We start from the raw sequence: 17,767 nt of genomic DNA on the forward strand, positions 1-17,767 counted from the left end.
CGGCGGGGGCGTGGTCTGCTCTGAGCTCAGGTGGTAACTTGTGCGGCCTCTTCTGGCGTCATTTGTAGCGGCGTTCGCAGCCGGAGCGATGATGGGTTGGAGTCGCCTAACCTTCGTCTTACTGAGCGTGACCGTCACCGGCTCGGTGGCGCAGCACGTGCCACCGGTGGGTGAGCTGGCGGCGAGGGCGCGGAGAGGGGCGCGCGGGAGCACGGGGAAGTGGGGTGCCCAGGTGCGGGGCCGGCGGGGCTTGAGGGACACCTAGTCCCGGCAGCATCTTTACAGGGGTCGGTGTTTTCCTGAGCAGAGGTGTGGGTGCAGAGCGGGCTGGGGAATTTCACCCCGGGTCGATTCGGTACAAGCTGGAACAAGGAAACCTTTTGGGGAAATCCTGATCTCTGCGGATTGGTGATTATGATTTGCATACCCTCACGTTTGATGGATTGCATCTGTTCTACCAGTACCAGCCTCCAGCATCCAGAACTGTAAGAGAAAAAGTTCCAGTTGATTTGTGTACATGAGTAAGTGACAAACTTCCTGAGGACTTTGGCATCCTCTGCCTGGTGACGAGGTGCTGAAGGAAAAGTATTAGCTAAGGATCCTGAGGGCCCTGGGAAAGGGCGAGGCATCCCCAGTCAGGGCAATGGGAGCAGCCCAGGCCAACCTAGATGTGGATGCCTGGCCTTTATATCCGAGTCAAGTGAACACTGGGCCTGTGGCTATTTCCCCTTGAGGGAAATAGCAGGAACACAGACTTGATAACTACAAGAGACAATGAGGGACCAGTTTCACTCTTACTTTGCAAGGGAGGAAGTTGATTCCGAGTGAGAAAATGTCTAGAATCATGACTGAACTCAGGCTTCTGGACATCTGGTCTCGTGGTCTTGCATAATTCTCTTCTTTAAAAGCAATAAGACTGCATTTTTCTTATCAACAGATCAGATAAATAGGAACTTGGGTGCATGTGACCTAAGACTAGGTGAGGATGTTTTTGAATAGTTTAGGTAGAACATTGACTTTGGGAGCAAGGTGTGCATTCTCCTCTTTTATTTTATTTCTCTACGGATAAAAGCTTTAAGAGTAAGATCATGGTGAGATATTACTCAGCCATTCAAAACTGATACAAGATAAAGCAAGTAAAAGTAGAATACAAAATAGTATACACAGCAATTTCAGTAACAGAAAAATACACAGTATATACATGTGGGTGAGGATTGGAAGGGTATAAGGAAAAATAAAATTAGTCTGCTTTAGTGTGAGTAGGGAGTTAATTTACTTTAAAGTGGTTGGGATTATGGGAGTTTTTAAAGAATTTTATACTTTGACACTGTCAATGCTTTCAGCCAAAAACCCCAGGAAACACACCTGTAGTTGAAGAAATTGGGTTTATTATTTTGCAGTGAGTGAGAATGCATGCCATGGGCAACCGTGGGGCCTCTCAGTAAAAGGGCATTAGGAAAAACCTGTTTTATAATTTGGACTTTGTGTGTTTCAGGGGCAGGTCTAAGGAATCGGGGGTTTGCTCTAGATTGGTTGCTTTTAGAAAGTGAGGCAACACTATGGGTAAAGAAGAAACAGTTATTTGTTTAGCAAGAGAAGGAGATGTTTGGTGTTTAGCGTGTTACACGTACCTTTGTTTTTGTCTGTGCTTAGAGTCATGAAGTGGCCTTGCTTTGTCTCATTTGATCATGTCTCAGATTAACCTTCACTGAGGTGGGTATTCTGTGAGTTGTGTCTAACAAGAGAAGAGAAATGGCCTGGCTTTTGAGTGTCAGAGCAGCAAGTTAATACTGAGAGGTCTAGTTGTGGACCTCAGAACAGTTTCATATATCAATATCTGCCTTTTATTTTCGTTGTCAGTACTTTATTTTTTCAAGCAAAAGTACTTTAAAAGGTATTTGTAGAACAGGAAAAATCAACAGCCCCTCCATGAATTTCATAGTTCTTATCTGGAACAGTGGTTGTCAAATTCTGGCCTCTGGTGTCAATTTGGGAAGCTGCTTCCACAAGTCTTTAATGAAATGAGAAAAATGAGGCCTTGAAATTATTAATTTAGAATGTTAGCTTTTATTCTGATTATGACCTTCCAATTTTTGTTGTTAAAATGTTCTTTTATGTGTGTGAGTTGTTTTGTTTGTTTTAACATCTTCACTTTGTCGAACAAAAACTGGGACTCCTCTCAGTTTTTTAACTGATCTGGAAAACCTGGGGGCCACTGGCTGACAGGATTTTGGGAACTTCACAGAAGTTCAGTGACCTCATCCTTTGACAAGAATAAGCATTTTTTTTCATTTTGAATTGTTCTGTGATAAACTGTAGCCACACATAGTAACAAAATATATTTCAAAACTACTTTTGATAAATATGATAGTGGGAACTGGCTTTAAATTACAAACAAAAATCATTGGATTTGGAATGTCTGTGGATTTTGTTTTGTTTTGTTTTTGAGGCGCTTCAGACTATGGCATATTTTAAGGTCTTCTTGAGTTATTTGATTCTATTAAGAGATGGTGGTGACAAGCTATCCCACTTCTGGGTATTTATCCAAAGAAAATGAAAACACTAATTTGAAAAGATATCTGCACCGCCATGTTCATTGCAGCATTATTTACAAGAGCCAAGACGTGGAAACAACCTAAGTGCCCATTAATGGATGAATGGATAAAGAAGATGTGATTCTCACTCTCACACACACACACCCACCACACACAATGGAATACTAGTCAGCCATGAAAAAAGATGAAATCTCGCCATATGTAACAACATGTATGGATATTGAAAGTATTATGCTGGGTGAAATAAATCAGACGGAGAAAGACAGATACCGTATCTGTCTAATAAATGAACAAACCAAACAAAAACAAACACGTAGATACAGAGAACAGCAGCGTAGTGGTTATCAGAGGGAAAGGGGCAGAGGGAGGGTGAAATGAGTAAAGGGGATCAATTGTATCATGATGGATGGAAACTAAAATTTTGGTGGTAAGCACGCTGTAGTGTATACAGAAGTAGAAATATAATGTATACTGGAAACTTATGTTATAAACCAATATTATGTCAATAAAAAATAAATTTAAAAAATATTTTAAAAAGAGAGATGGTGGTGACAGAAGTGGTGCAAGAAAATCTGGAGAGGGAGATGGAGATGACATCATCCAGGGCTCTGTAGACCTTGATAAGGATTTTGGAATTCATCCTAAAAACAATGGGAAGCTGTTGACTGGTTTTAAAAAAGATGTGATAAATTTCTCACTTTCAAAAGATCAATTTGGATTGGAAGGGAGCAAGGGTGGATATGAGGAGACTAGTCCGATAGCACAAGCCTCCTGACTTACAGGACGGTTGTGCTATTGGAAAAGGAAAGAAGTGGATGGTTCCGGAGAAGATTCGGAGGTAGAATGAGAAGAAGGAGGGGTTGGATGGGGATGAGGGACTGGCACCTTTCTGAAGTGCTCAGCTGGGAGAATAGTGGCATCACTACAGGAATATGAGGAGGGAAGAATGAAGATCATTTTTCACTCTGGTTATGTCGAATTTCAGATGGCACCAAGACATCCAGCAGACCTTTGGGACTGGAGCTCAGAAGAGGATATTGGAAGTCGCAGGCATATTATTTTGAAGCCCACTGGAGTGAACAATGAGCAGATAAAAGAGAAGAAGAGGCTTAGAGAAAGGCTCAGGGGACATGCATGTGTCAGGTCAGGAAGAACTGGCAAAATTAAAGCAGCAGCCAGAACTGGAGAGCAAGTGTTAGGGACGCTCAGGGGAGAGAGGGACAGGTCACCTGTGTTGAATGCCATTGAGATGTCTAGTATCTGTTGCACTTGGCACCTAGAGGTCATTGGTCACCTTGGCCAGAGCATGTTGGGAGCAGAAAATAGATTGTAGTAGCCTATGGAGTCATCAGAAGGAAAGGAATCAGAGTAGGCGAGATGGCTGTTCTCAGTAATAAATCTAAGCAGATCCCTAAAATGTGTGAAAATTAAACACGCTGGCTCAGTAGTGAATTACTGAATCGAACTTATTTTTATGCATCAGCTTTTCAAGTGAGTGATAACATTGTTGACATTAGCCACTGAATCAGGTTTTAGCAATGATTTTTACAACGTTTTCCCAAATCACTTAAACCCCATCTGGCCTGGCCAGTTTTACTGTACTGCATTTGTTTTCCACCCAGCACTTTAAAGGAAGGAATACACAGATACCATATGTTTGCTTAGTCAACAAATACTGCACGCCTACTCTGGCCCCGACTGTTACAGATGCTGGGAACAGGTCAGTGAACAAGATAGAGAGGTCTTTGCCCTTATGGAGAGTTTGTTCACATTGCTTTTACCTAAATATTCTCAATTTAATAGGGTACCATTCCATCAGAGGTCAGAAAACAAGTGAAAAACTTTGCATGCTCATTTGAATTTGTTATATATGCAAGAAAACATGCCTTTTCTTATTCAAGTGTGTCTTGAATATGTGTCTGTTCTGTCTTACATAGAGAACACTTTAAGAAATAAATCTTATTTAGAAAATAGTTGTCGGTGAATTAAAGAATTGAATTGAAATTGTCTTGTTGGACTTCCCTGGTGGCGCAGTGATTAAGAATCCACCTGCCAATGCAGGGGACACGGGTTCAAGCCTTGATCCGGGAAGATCCCACATGCTGCGGAGCAACTAAGCCTGTGCGCCACAACTACTGAGCCTGCACTCTGGAGCCTGCGAGCCATAACTACTGAGCCTGCACTCTAGAGCCCGCGTGCCACAACTACTGAAGCCCGCGCGCCTAGAGCCTGTGCTCCGCAACAAGATAAGCCACTGCAGTGAGAAGCCCGTGCACTGCAACGAAGAGTAGCCCCCGTGCAGAGCAACAAAGACCCAACGCAGCCATAAATAAATAAAGGAATAAAAAAAGAAAGGAAGGAAACAAAAGAAGGAAAAAAAGGAAGAAAGAAAGAAGGAAGGACAGGGAGGAAGGAAGGAAGGAAGAAAAAGTTGTCTTGCTGAAATTGTTCAGCTTCTTTTCCGATGGTAAGAACACTGGTGTGAGCTATATAATTAAATTACTTTTCACTGCCTTTTTCTGGTTATGTGAATAAGACAAGCACATGAGGGCTTTCTGAACTCTTTTGTACAGTCTTAGAAGCATACATTTCATTGAGGTTCGCATTCCGGAGGACTCAAGTATTTTAGGGAGCTGGATGAATTATCTAATTTCTTTTAGGCATGGAGCATTCAGGTTGCTAATGCAATAATTTTCACTTTATATTTTATTTTCCTAAATATAGTTATGTCAAGTAGCTCTGTAGTTAGTTTTTTTTTTTAGTGAGTGGGGAGGATGTAAAGAATGATTAATTTTGAAGACGTTCAAGTTCTTATCAAATAACTAGAATAATTAGAGAATTCGCTGCCTCAGGAAGTATTAACAAAACATTTTACGGAGATTTTCACCACTTTCTTTGGCTTTAGGAAGCAAAAATGAGAGAGCACACACGTGAAAGATTGAGATTTTAAGTTGGTTGTATTTTTTCACCCTTTGACAAGGTAGCACAGTATATCAAGCAGACTACCTAATATCGCTCCCTTTCATCTATTTACATTCTATACCTATCATCTGTTTAAATTTTTACTTACCTTGATAGGGTTGTCTATTATTAAAACCATGTATAGTTAAATTTGGAGATAGTAAGAAACTTTAAATAACAAATGAGCTCACTGTAATTTTATTTCAGGTCTGTACATAGATTTTTGAAGCCGTCTTTCCCTGTTGAGGTCTCCCTTGAAAGTAAGGATGTACCTGTCTCCACTCTACCCCAAATCTAATCTTTTTGTTTAAAATGACTGTTGTTAGAGGCTATTATGCTTAGTGAAATAAGTCAAAGACAAATACCGTATGTTATCGCTTATACAAGGAATCTAAAAAATAAAACAAACAAAAGAATATAGCAAAACAGAAACAGACTCACAGATATGGAGAACAAACTAGTGGTTACAAGTGGAGAGGGGGAAGGGGGAGAGGCAAATAAGCAGTAGGGGATTAAGAGATACAAACTACTATATATAAAATAAATAAGCTACAAGGATATATTGTACACTCCAGGGAATATAGTGAATATTTTATAATAACTTTAAATGGAGTATAAGCTATAAAAATTTGAATCACTATGCTGTATACCTGAAACTAATATAATATTGTAAATCAACTCTACTTCAATAAAAAAATTAATTAAAAAAATTTTAAAAACAAAAAAAATGACTTCAGTGTCAGTACCTTATGAACACCTGAAGTACCCTGATCTTATGGCTGCTAGCTTTAAAAATTGCAATCACATTTACCCTTTACTCTTACAGCCAATTTCTATGCAGATTTCATGTCTTTGTATTTCATGTTTATTTATTGCTGTCAGCATTATCATAGTAAAATGTCTTATCAATCTCAGACTCTTGCATATATGATTAGGTTGCTCTGTTACCTCTGGGGCAGTTGAACTCTCTCCTAATATTTGATAGAGCACTTGTAACTTCCCTCACAGTCGTAAGAAATATGCCTTGTAGATTAATTTTATATTGGCTTTGGAACCCAGGTCATGCAGATAAAATTACTAGGGAAGGACGAGCATCATTACATTTCATTTACTCACTGAGTTGATTCTAGTGATCATCAAAAGCCCTGAAGGGAATGCAGATTGTTCCCTATTAGGAATTAAATTGAGGTCTTCTTGTTATCTCTGTGGGAAGCTATGAGAAAGATCAGGGGGAGCCTGAACTGGGGCTCTGTCACCTGCTGTGTAACCTTGTCACTAATGGAGCTGGGCCTTGCATCCAGAACATGACCCCATGACCCTAAAGTTCCTGAAAACTTGAAATTCAGTAAAAAGGGCATAAATTAGATTTTTGTGAATCAAATCACATTTTAAACTCACCAAAAGCTCTGATATTTAGAAGAATCTTATAGTGAGTAAGTTAGAATGAAGTAAGAGTTGTATTTCTAAAGTTAATACTTGCCCTTCTTATTAAGTGCTGTTTAGAAAATTCATAGTTTTAAATCAAGATGTTCTTAAGTAGAGTGTTGCTTTTTGGTGTCCATTTCCAATTTCACTAAGCAAGGACTAGTGAATTTAGAATACCCTGCCCTCCAATGCAGTCATATGTTGTTATCTTAAAATAATTTTAGATACTGGCAGCTAAAAATACTTAAAATCAGGGTTTGCCTGGTGGCGCAGTGGTTAAGAATCCGCCTGCCAACGCAGGGGACACGGATTTGAGCCCTGGTATGGGAAGATCCCACATGCCGCGGAGCAACTAAGCCCGTGCGCCTCAACTACTGAGCCTGCACTCTAGAGCCCGTGAGCCTCAACTACTGAGCCCGCGTGCCACAACTACTGAAGCCCGTGCTCCGCAACAAGAGAAGCCACCACAATGAGAAGTCCGCGCACTGCAACGAAGAGTAGCCCCTGCTCCCTGCAACTAGAGAAAGCCCGCATGCATCAGCGAAGATCCAACACAGCCAAAAATAAATAAATAAATAATTTTTTTAAAAAAACTTAAAAAATCATGTCAGGGATTCACTCTGAAAATCCTCAACATAATGTAAATGAAATCATGCAGTTTTTTAATTTGATATTTTAAAATGTGTATCAAAGTATACATAGTTAAAGAAAATCAAATAATATAGAGAGGCTTATGATAAAAAAAACCCAGCCGTCTCCCTGCTTATTCTTCCTACCCCATCCCCCTTCTCTGGAAGCAAACACTTTTTTGTTGTTTTTGTTGTTGATTGTCGTGTTTTTCGAAGTATAGTTGATTTACAATATTGCGTTAGTTTCAGGTGTACAGCAAAGTGATTAAGTTATGTATATTTTTTCAAATTATTTTCCATTATAGGTTATTACAAATACTGCATATAGTTCCCTGTGCTATACAGTAAATCCTTGTTGCTTATCTATTTTACATATAGTAGTACGTATCTGTTAATCCCATACTCCTAACTTATCCCTCCCTACCTCCCTCTCTTTCCCCTTTTGTAACCATAAGTTTGTTTTCTATGTCTGTGAGTCTGTTTCTGTTTTGTAGGTAGATTCATTTGTATTGATATTACTTTTTATATTCTACATATAAGTGATATCACATGATACTTTGTCTTTCCGATTTACTTCACTTAGTATGATCATCTCTAGGTCCATCTGTATTGCTGCAAATGGCAATATTTCATTCCTTTTTATGGCTGAGTAGTATTCCATTGTGTATATATACATCACATCTTCTTTATCCATTCATCTGTTGATGGACACTTAAGTTGCTTCCACGTCTTGGCTATTGTAAATGTGCTCCTGTAAACATTGAGGTGCACGTATCTTTTCAAATTAGAGTTTTCATCTCGGAAGCAGACACTTTTAACTGTTTGTACTCAAGTGATGTTCAGCCAGATACCACCTCTACTGTCCTACTAGTTATTTGCAGCTCATTCTGTTTTGATTAATTGGTGCCCATGCCAAATTGGGTGCTGAAAGATCCAAATATCACCCCTGGTTAGCTTTATGAATACTGCTATTGATAATGTGTTTATGCTGAATTTGTCTGAATCCACTTGAGGCATTGTCTGCTCTCATACGTATCCATCTCAGTGATGGATAAAAATTTAGTTTACTTTCAACAATCTTCCCTGAACCTTTCTTTTTTCTTTTTTTAACAGTGTTACTGAGATATAATTCACACCATACAAATCACCCACTAAAAGTGTACAACTTAATGGCTTCAGTATATTCACAGAGTTGTACAACCATCACTACAATCAATTTTAGAACATTTTCATCACCCCCAAGAAACCCCTCACCACTTAGCCTTAACCCTGAAACCTACTTCTCAGTCTTAGGCAGCCACTAATCTACTTTTTGTCTCTATAGATTTACCTATTCTGGACATTTTCTATAAAGGGGATCATACAATACATGTGACTGGCTTCTTTCACATATCATAATGTTTACAAGGTTCATTCACATTGTAGCATCAGTACAGTAAATGTGCATTCCTTTTTATGACTGAGTAATATTCCATTTGCGGATATACCATATTTTGTTCATTCATCACTTAATGGACACTTAGGTTGTTTCTGCTTTTGGCTATTATGAATAATGCTACTGTGAACATTTATGTACAGTGTTTTTGTGTGAACACATGTTTTCATGTCTCTTAGGTTTATACCTAGGAGAGTAATTTGCTGGGTCACATCATAACTCTGTGTTTAACTCTTTGAGGAACTGCCAGACTGTTTTCCAAAGCAGCTGTACTATTTTATATTCCCACTGGCAGTACATGAGGGTTTCAGTTTCTCTACATCCATGCCAACACTTGTTTTATTATTATAACTGCCATCCTATTGGGTGTGAAGTGGTATCTCATTGTGCTGGTTTTTTTTTTTTTTTTTTGCCGTACGTGGGCCTCTCACTGTTGTGGCCTCTCCCGTTGTGGAGCACAGTCTCCGGACACGCAGCCTCAGCGGCCATGGCTCACGGGCCCAGCTGCTCCACGGCATGTGGGATCCTCCCAAACTGGGACACGAACCCATGTCCCCTGCATCGGCAGGCGGACTCTCAACCACTGCGCCACCCGGGAAGCCCTCATTGTGCTTTTGATTTGCATTTCCCTATTGGCAAATGATGTTGAGCATCTTTTCATTTGCTTATTGTGTTATATTTTATGTGGAGAAATGTCTGTTCAGATCCTTTTTTGAGTTGTAAGATTTTTATATATTCTAGACAAATCTTTTACCAAATATATGCTTTGTAATTGGCATAAATGTAAGGGTTTATTTCTGCACTCTCAGTTCTATTCCATTGATTTATATCTTTATGCTGGTAGTGCACTATCTTAATTACTGTAGCTTTGATAGTACGTTTTAAAATCAGGAAATGTCAGTCCTCTAACTTTGTTATTATTTTTTAAGATCGTTTTGGATGTTCTGCGTCCCTGGAATTTCAGTGTGAATTTTAGGATCACTTGTCTATTTCTGCAAAGAAGCCATCTAGGATTTTGATAGGTATTGCATTGAATCTGTAGATCAATTTAGGGAGCATTGCCATCTTAACAATATTAAGTCTTCCAATCTATGAACAATGTATATCTTTCCATTTATTTAGGTCTTTAATTTTTTTTCTACAGTGTTTTGTAGTTTTCAGTGTACACGTCTTGCACATCTTTGGTTAAATTTATTCCTAAGTATTCTTTCTGATGCTGTTGTAAGTGGAGTAGTTTCTTAGTTTCATTTCAGTTTGCACATTGTTACTGTATAGAAATACATTTGACTGTTGTACATTCATCTTATATCCTGCAACCTTGCCCAACTTGTTTATTAGTTTTAAAAAGTTTTTAATGGATTCCTTAGGGTTTTCTGTAGAAGATAGTGTCATCTGAAAATGAGACAGTTTTACTTCTTTTCCAATTTGGATGCCTTTTATTTCATTTTCTTGTCTAATTGCCATGGCTCAATACTTAAGCACAATATTGAAGTGGGGCAAGTGGACTCCTTAACCCCTCTACCTTTTTCTCCCTTTTCTTCTTCAGTTCTATGTGCTTTCAGTCTTGTTTAGTAAACATTGGTAACATAATTGTAACTGTAATTGAGTCATCTGTACTTCGTATGTCTCCTTTCAAAGAATGAAGACGGTAAACAATGTTTAAAGAAGTGTGACTTGAAAACATTGGTCATTGCTCAGTGTGCTGTGATTACATGTCCTTCTCTATAATTCTAAAGCTGTAACTCTAACGGCACTAAAATATATATATTTTATATATATATAAAATATATATATTCAAATATATTTTCTACCAAATACTCATATTCATGCCAAATGCTCATATTCATTTTAATTTGCTTCATTTTAATTTGCTTCATATTTATATTATGCCTTGTACAAATTTTTTCATTGGAGTTTCTAATTTCTTTCCCTTTTTCTCATTAGAAGAAGAAAACAAACCTATGCCATCATCACTGTATCCTGTATATTTTTCAGCTTCTGACATATCTTCTCAATATTCTGTCTATTCTTCTGGAAACCTACTGAATTCCGCTTCTAGTTGAGACCATTTTCTTTTTATTTGGACCATTCTTTTCCAAGGCTGTAGCTTCCCCCTATAGTTTCTGGTTGTTTTTCTTTTTTCTTACACTGTGTGCCTCTTATCATATTCTCAAATTCTTCCAGCCTTTCAACTGTACAGTTTATTCTGTAGAGTCCCACTTTTTAGGGCACCTGTCTCCTTGATATAATGTTGCACTATTGCTTTCTAGGTCTGTTGACTAGCTGTCACCTTAAGGGCTCCCTTTACCACTCTATGTTAAGTTGGAGCCATTCTTTTCTGGATCCTGTCCCATCTTTCTCTTGGTTTATGCCAGTGTTTTGCTAGAGTACATCTTGAAGTAATTTAAGAAAGAATGTATGGGAGGTGAACTTTCTGAGTCCTTGCAGTGACTTAATAGTAAAGACTTTAAATAAACTCAAAATTGATCGATGCCTTTACCAGCTATAAAATTCTAGTTTTAAATCAATTTCCTGCCAAGTTTGGAGGCATCACTCTCTTCTAGCATTTATATAGCTGTTGAGAAGTTTGGTGGAAGTGTGATTCTTACTCTTTTGTAGGAAACCCACTTCCCCGGCCCAAACGCGGTGCTAGAAGCTTTTATGTTTTTCTCTTTATCCTTTATGTTTTGAAATAACTCAGTGATGTGTCTGACTGAAAGTCCTTGTATTCAGTCATTATTTCAAATAATCAGTAGGTCTTTTCATTTTCAGGACTCATTTCCTTTCAGCTGTGGGAAATTTTCCTATATTATTTCTTTCATAATTTTCTCCTCTTTATTGTCTCTGCTCTCTTTCTGGAAATCCAGTTAATCAGATGTTGGGCCCCATGCACTGATTCTCTAATTCTCTTCTTTTTTTTTTTCCTCCTGTGTTTTCTATATAATTTTTCCCCTGTATTCTGGGAGAGATTTCCTCGCCTTTATTTTCCTATCCTTTTTATTTCAGCAGTTACGTTTTTTATTGAAGTATAACTGATGTACAATATTATTTAAGTTACAGGTGTACAATATAGTGACTTACAATTTTTAAAGGTTATACTCCATTTATAGTTATTATAAAATACTAGCTGTAGTCCTCGTGTTGTACAGTATATCCTTGTAGCTTATTTTATACCTAATAGTTTGTACCTCTTAATTTCTTACCCCTATATTGCCCCTCCCCGCTTCCCTCTCTCCACTGGTAACCACTAGTTTATTCTCTATATCTGTGTCTGCTTGTCTTTCGTTATATTCAATAGTTTGTTGTACTTTGTAGATTCCAGGTATAAGTGAGATCATACAGTATTTGTCTTTCTTTGTCTGACTTATTTCACTAAGCAGAAGGCCCTCCAGGTCCATCCATGTTGCTGCAAATGGCAAAATTTCTTTCCTTTTGTGGTTGAGTAGTATTCCATTATGTTTATATACCTTCTTTATCCATTCATCTATTGATGGATGAGCAGTTACGGGGTTTTTTTTGCGGTACACAGGCCTCTCACTGTTGTGGTCTCTCCCGTTGCGGAGCACAGGCTCCGGACGCACAGGCTCAGCGGCCATGGCTCACGGGCCCAGCCGCTCTGCGGCATGTGGGATCCTCTCGGACCGGGGCACAAACCTGTGTCCCCTGCATCGGCAGGCGGACTCTCAAACCACTGCGCCACCAGGGAAGCCCAGCAGTTATGTTTTTAACTACCTGGTTGAACTTATTTTTTATAACATCTTGTTTTTGTTTTATAGATATAACAGCATATTGAATTTCTCTTGAGGTTACTATTAGAGTATTGATTCCGATATTAATTTATATTATTTTGTTTTATATTTTCCTCTGTTCCTTAAAGTATTGGAATATTTTGGAGCTAGTTTTTTTTTTGTTTCTTTTTTTTTTTTTTTTTTTTGGCGGTACGTGGGCCTCTCACTGTTGTGGCCTCTCCTGTTGCGGAGCACAGGCTCCGGACACGCAGGCTCAGCAGCCATGGCTCATGGGCCCAGCCACTCCACAGCATGTGGGATCTTCCCGGACCGGGGCACAAACCCGTGTCCCCTGCATCGGCAGGCGGACTCTCAACCACTGCGCCACCAGGGAAGCCCAGTTTTCTTTGTATTTTTCTAAATGTTAGAATAGGAGGCCTTAACTCTCAGGCAGGAGTCGTTAAACTTTTCCTGCACAGGGCCAGATAGTAAATCTTTTAGGCTTTGTGGGCCAAGAGGCAAAATCAAGGATGTTATATAGATATTTATATGACAAGAGAGAAGACAAATTCCCACAAAATTCTTATTGATGAAAATATTTTAATAACAAGTTAGTACACTTTTTGTAATAGAGGTCTGCTAATGCGAAGAATTGAATTCTTGTGGGGTGGGCATTTGATTTTGGGGACTTAGGGTTAGTGTCCCAAAGTGATTGCAAATGTTTCTATGTTATTCCTGATCTGTAATGAGATTTTACATATTTCATCTTTGAAAATGTCTTTTTGTATAGATATATGGTAGGATGAATAATGGCTTCCCAAGGATGTCCATGTCCTAGTTCCTAGAACCTGTGAACATGTTATTTTTTATGGCAAAAGGAACTTGGCAAATGTGATTTAGTAAAGAATCTTGAGATGGGGATGTTGTATTGGATTATCCAAGGGGGCCGATATAATCACAGACATCTTTATAACAGGGAGGCAGGAGGCCAAAGAAGAGAGAAGATGCTATACTGCTGACTTTGCAGATGGAGGAAGGGGGGCACAAACCAATGAATGTAGGTGACCCCTAGAAGCTGGAAAAGTCAAGGAAACAGATTCTGCCTTGGAGACCCAGGGGAAACTCAGCTGTGCAGAACCATTTTAGACTTCCAACCTTCAGAGCTGTAACATAATACATTTGTGTTGTTTTAAGCATTAAGTTTGCAGTAATTTGTTACAGCAGCAATAGGAAACAAATACAACTAAGTGCCACCAAAGTCTAATATCAGTCCACGAGCGTATGATTTTAATTGAGTCGCGGTATGTCCGAGAGATTTTTAGTTACTTCTCGGCATTTAGGTAGTAGGTGGAGGAGTTTTGACTGATGAAACAAAGTGGACAAAGCTGTTTTGAGGAAAGGAGATCCCAGAGAGGTTCCTGGCTCAGAGTAGCATTTATTCTGGAGAGTAAGAATAATAGATGAGGATGAAAAGAGTTTAGTTGAGGGGCCAGCAAACAGAAAATGACCCCCATCCCAACCTCTGCACAGAGAACTGCATATAACATTATAGCTAAGCAAAAGACTAAACCCACACACTCTCTTCCCCTCTTCTCTCTTTTTTTCACACATACATACCACCTCAAAGTGTTTTCCTTGACAGAAACTGAAGAGATCATCTGGCAAGAGCAAGGGCAACTTGTATGGGTGTTAGTACCCTGAGTGGTGGTTGGCAAACTACAGCCTGGCACCTGTTTTTTTAAAGTCTGCGAGTGAGGGATGGTTTTTACGTCTTTTAAAAGTTGGGGGGAAATTCAAAAGAAGATTAATATTTTGTAACATGTCAAAATTTTGTAAAATTTACACATCAGGGTCCATAAACTGAGTTGTATTGGAGCACAGCTACACTTGTTCGTTTGCATTTTGTCTGGCTGCTTCAGCACTACAGCAGTTGGGTTGTTGCAGCAGAGCCTGAATGCAGTGTGCTCGTAGCTTTCACTGCTGCTCTGCACACTTCAGATGACACTTATGCAGTTGTAACTCAGCTGCATTTTAAGTGCCACATGTATCAATGCACCGGGTTATTTTTAATCTTTAAGAAAATTACTAGTCTAAACCTATCACGTCAAAACAAGAAAAGAAGAGAAAAATGGACTTCAGACTTGCTTTCAGGCCAAGCGGAGTAGGGATTATCTTGTTAATTAGCTGGCAAAGCATTGTGTTTATTACACAGTGAAGCTAGAGTTGTGCTAAAAGAATACAGTGTATGTTGACGTTACGAGACCGAGCAGTCATCACAGTATTCCCAACTCCTAGGGAAAAAAGTGGTTAGAAAAACAAGATCTAGAGTATCTCATCACAGCAGAATTTATTTACACATTTTACAAAGTAAAATGAGGCTGCAGCCAAAGTAAGTCTCCAAGTAGCTTATTTGTTAGCAAAGCAAGAAAAGCCATTTGCCAAAGATGAGTTGATGAACTCACATTTGCTTGTAGAAGTTGAAGAAATGTGTCCTGAGAAAATTTGTTTCACACTATAAGCTTTTAGCCGAGAACGGTTGCCTGGGACTTTGGCAGCAACATCAACATCAATTAAAGAACAAGGCAAATGATTCCTAGTTGTTTTTCTTGACTCTTGATACTGATCAGTTATCAATATTTATTAGAGCATCCGATGCCAAGTTTGAGACTAAAGAATTAGTCTCTATGAATAGTCTGCATAAAACAACAACAGGCAGGGTTGTTTTCAAAGAAGTTGAGAATTGAGTAATTCAGAAAGTCCTGAAGTGGAATCTGTCATGATGTGTAACAGTTGACAGTGGTAAAAATTTGTGTGGAGCAAAAAAAAGCTTAGTTGGACAAATGTACAAAACTTCTGAAAATGCAAGATGTTTAAAGCTTGTGGTTATTAAATATATTGTTGAGTGGCAGGTACTTTGTGGACAATACTTAAATCGATCATTCTGTTATTATTCAACCATGAAGTTCTTTTGCTCTCATAGATTTTCACTTGAGTGAATTTTGTAAGAAATAGATGCTGAATATCCTGACTGCCCCTACCACTTAACAGTTAGATAGGTTGGCAGCAGTGAAGTTTTACTACAACTTTTGAGCTCAGGGTTGAGACTGAAATTTTTCTGAATAAGAAGAACCACCCTCAGTCACTATTATCGAACACTGAATGGCTTTGGAAATTAGCTTTTGCTAATTTGATACTGAATTATCAAATTGATATTATTTAATATCTAATATTTTGTATTCTAATAATTTAGAAACAGAATTTAAATGCTAATTAAATTATCCTTTGATAATTTAAGTTTACACTTGATGCTGTTACTTAATGAGGTCAACCTAAAATTACAAGGCAAAACAGTACTTATATGGGAAACATACTGTAGTATTTTGACAACAACGAGTGTTTGAATCTCAGGTAATGTCAAGCTACCTTATATACTTCCCATACAATCAAAAGTTAAAACAGGATGTGAGATCTCATTCCCACACAAATTTGCTGCAGATATATTTTCTGAGCTCAAACTACAGTTCTAGGAGTTTCCTTCCCTACTTCGCCTTCCTCTTATTGTGGATTTATACTTTTTAAAAAAAATTTTTTTGTCTTTTACAATATTGGGTCTCCAGCAGAAAGGAGATGAACATGCCTTGGCATCATGAACTAGTAATAAAAGAATGATAAGTCACTGTGGCATATCTCAGTTCCCCCACCATGGATTGAATCCGAGCCACAGCAGTGAACACCCAGAACCCTAACCACTGGGCCACCAGGGAACTCGGTCCATCTACGTTCTTATATTTTCTCTTTACTCAATATATTTGCAGTAGAAAAGGGAAATTACAATACCTGGCAGATAGTGCAAATTGCATTGAGTGAGTGAAAATGCACTTAGGTTTGAGATTTTAGAAGTTTTCAGGGGAGGAAAAGACTTTTAAGAGGCATTGAAATGGTCTAAAGTGGCAGATCACACTTGATTTTGTCTTCACAAGCTTCAACTGTTTTTGCAGATTGCCTACTCAGTTTGTTTTTCTGAAACTTAATTGTCTTTGTTTTTTAGTGGACAGAAGACTGCAGAAAATCAACCTATCCTCCCTCTGGACCAACGTGAGTAAACATCAGATGATCAAGACTCACTCTGACCTTCGTGGAGACTTTTCTCCATGTGATGATCTCATAATAATAATGACAGTGAATAAAAACTTAAGTCATGTCTTCTTTTATCCTGAGACAAATTTTTCTTCCCTCAGGTTTGTGTATTATGCATTTGGCTAAGACTTTGAACAAATATGAAAATACCCCATGATGAAAATGTCCATTTCTAGCCTTTTGAAATCATAGGAGAAAAAGAACGATTTCCATTCTCCACTAAATTCTTCTATCTACCCCTGAGTATTTTTCTCATCATGACAAATGCAGAGGTGACCTGTGATTTTCTGTGGTGCCTGAGTATAAACTACTGGATCATACTGAAACAAAAAAGTGTAGGGTCTCACATGAAACATTAAAAAAATTAACCCTGGCATGATAATCAAAGCTATTGAGGACAAAACAGGATTGGAAAGCATAGGGATGGGCCAATATCGTGTTTTAGTGTGTTTACATTAATATTTTTAGTTTAGGGTTTTGACCTTTTCATATCCTATGTGGCTAAATAAGCCTGTGGGAAAGACATGAAAACAGCTCACTGGCCCAGAGGGTAAAGAATGTGAAAAAGAAGGAAGAGGTGTGTCGGGAAGGGTAACGTACTATCCCTGCTCTTCCCTCTCGCTAAAAGCTTGCTGCAGGGAAGGGAAGGCAGGGTACGTACAACTTTAACCAGTAATATCAAGATGACATTTCAGTTTTTATGGCACTTCAGGTATATATATATTGTGCTACACTTGTCTGGATTATGTTTTCTAAATAGCCTCTATCCTAGATACAGTGAAACCATAATAAACTAAATTCTTTGTAGTTACCTTTCTGTAGAAAGAAGCAAATATTTGGCAGGAAGTATTTAGAAGTTACCAGTTTCTATGTTGCTATGAAGCCAGTGCACACTCC

General features: G+C 38.5%; 1 protein-coding gene across 2 annotated transcripts in view; it reads left to right on the forward strand.

The window, feature by feature from the left end:
- The first annotated feature begins 39 nt into the window (after positions 1-39).
- The window catches only part of ASAH1 (N-acylsphingosine amidohydrolase 1), a 45,780-nt gene continuing 28,052 nt past the window's right edge, over positions 40-17,767 (forward strand). Inside the window, exons 1-2 of one of the 2 annotated variants that reach the window (XM_082680278.1) lie at positions 40-166; positions 16,782-16,828. In XM_082680278.1, the coding sequence (XP_082536404.1) occupies positions 89-166; positions 16,782-16,828 (125 nt within the window). In that variant the 5' untranslated portion in view covers positions 40-88. Of the gene's footprint in view, positions 167-4,826; positions 5,023-16,781; positions 16,829-17,767 lie in introns of those variants that run through there. The other variant, XM_082680279.1, reaches the window with a different exon arrangement.

Source organism: Grampus griseus (assembly GCF_964374135.1).
Source record: "Grampus griseus genome assembly, chromosome: 21".
Classification (NCBI taxonomy): domain Eukaryota; kingdom Metazoa; phylum Chordata; class Mammalia; order Artiodactyla; family Delphinidae; genus Grampus; species Grampus griseus.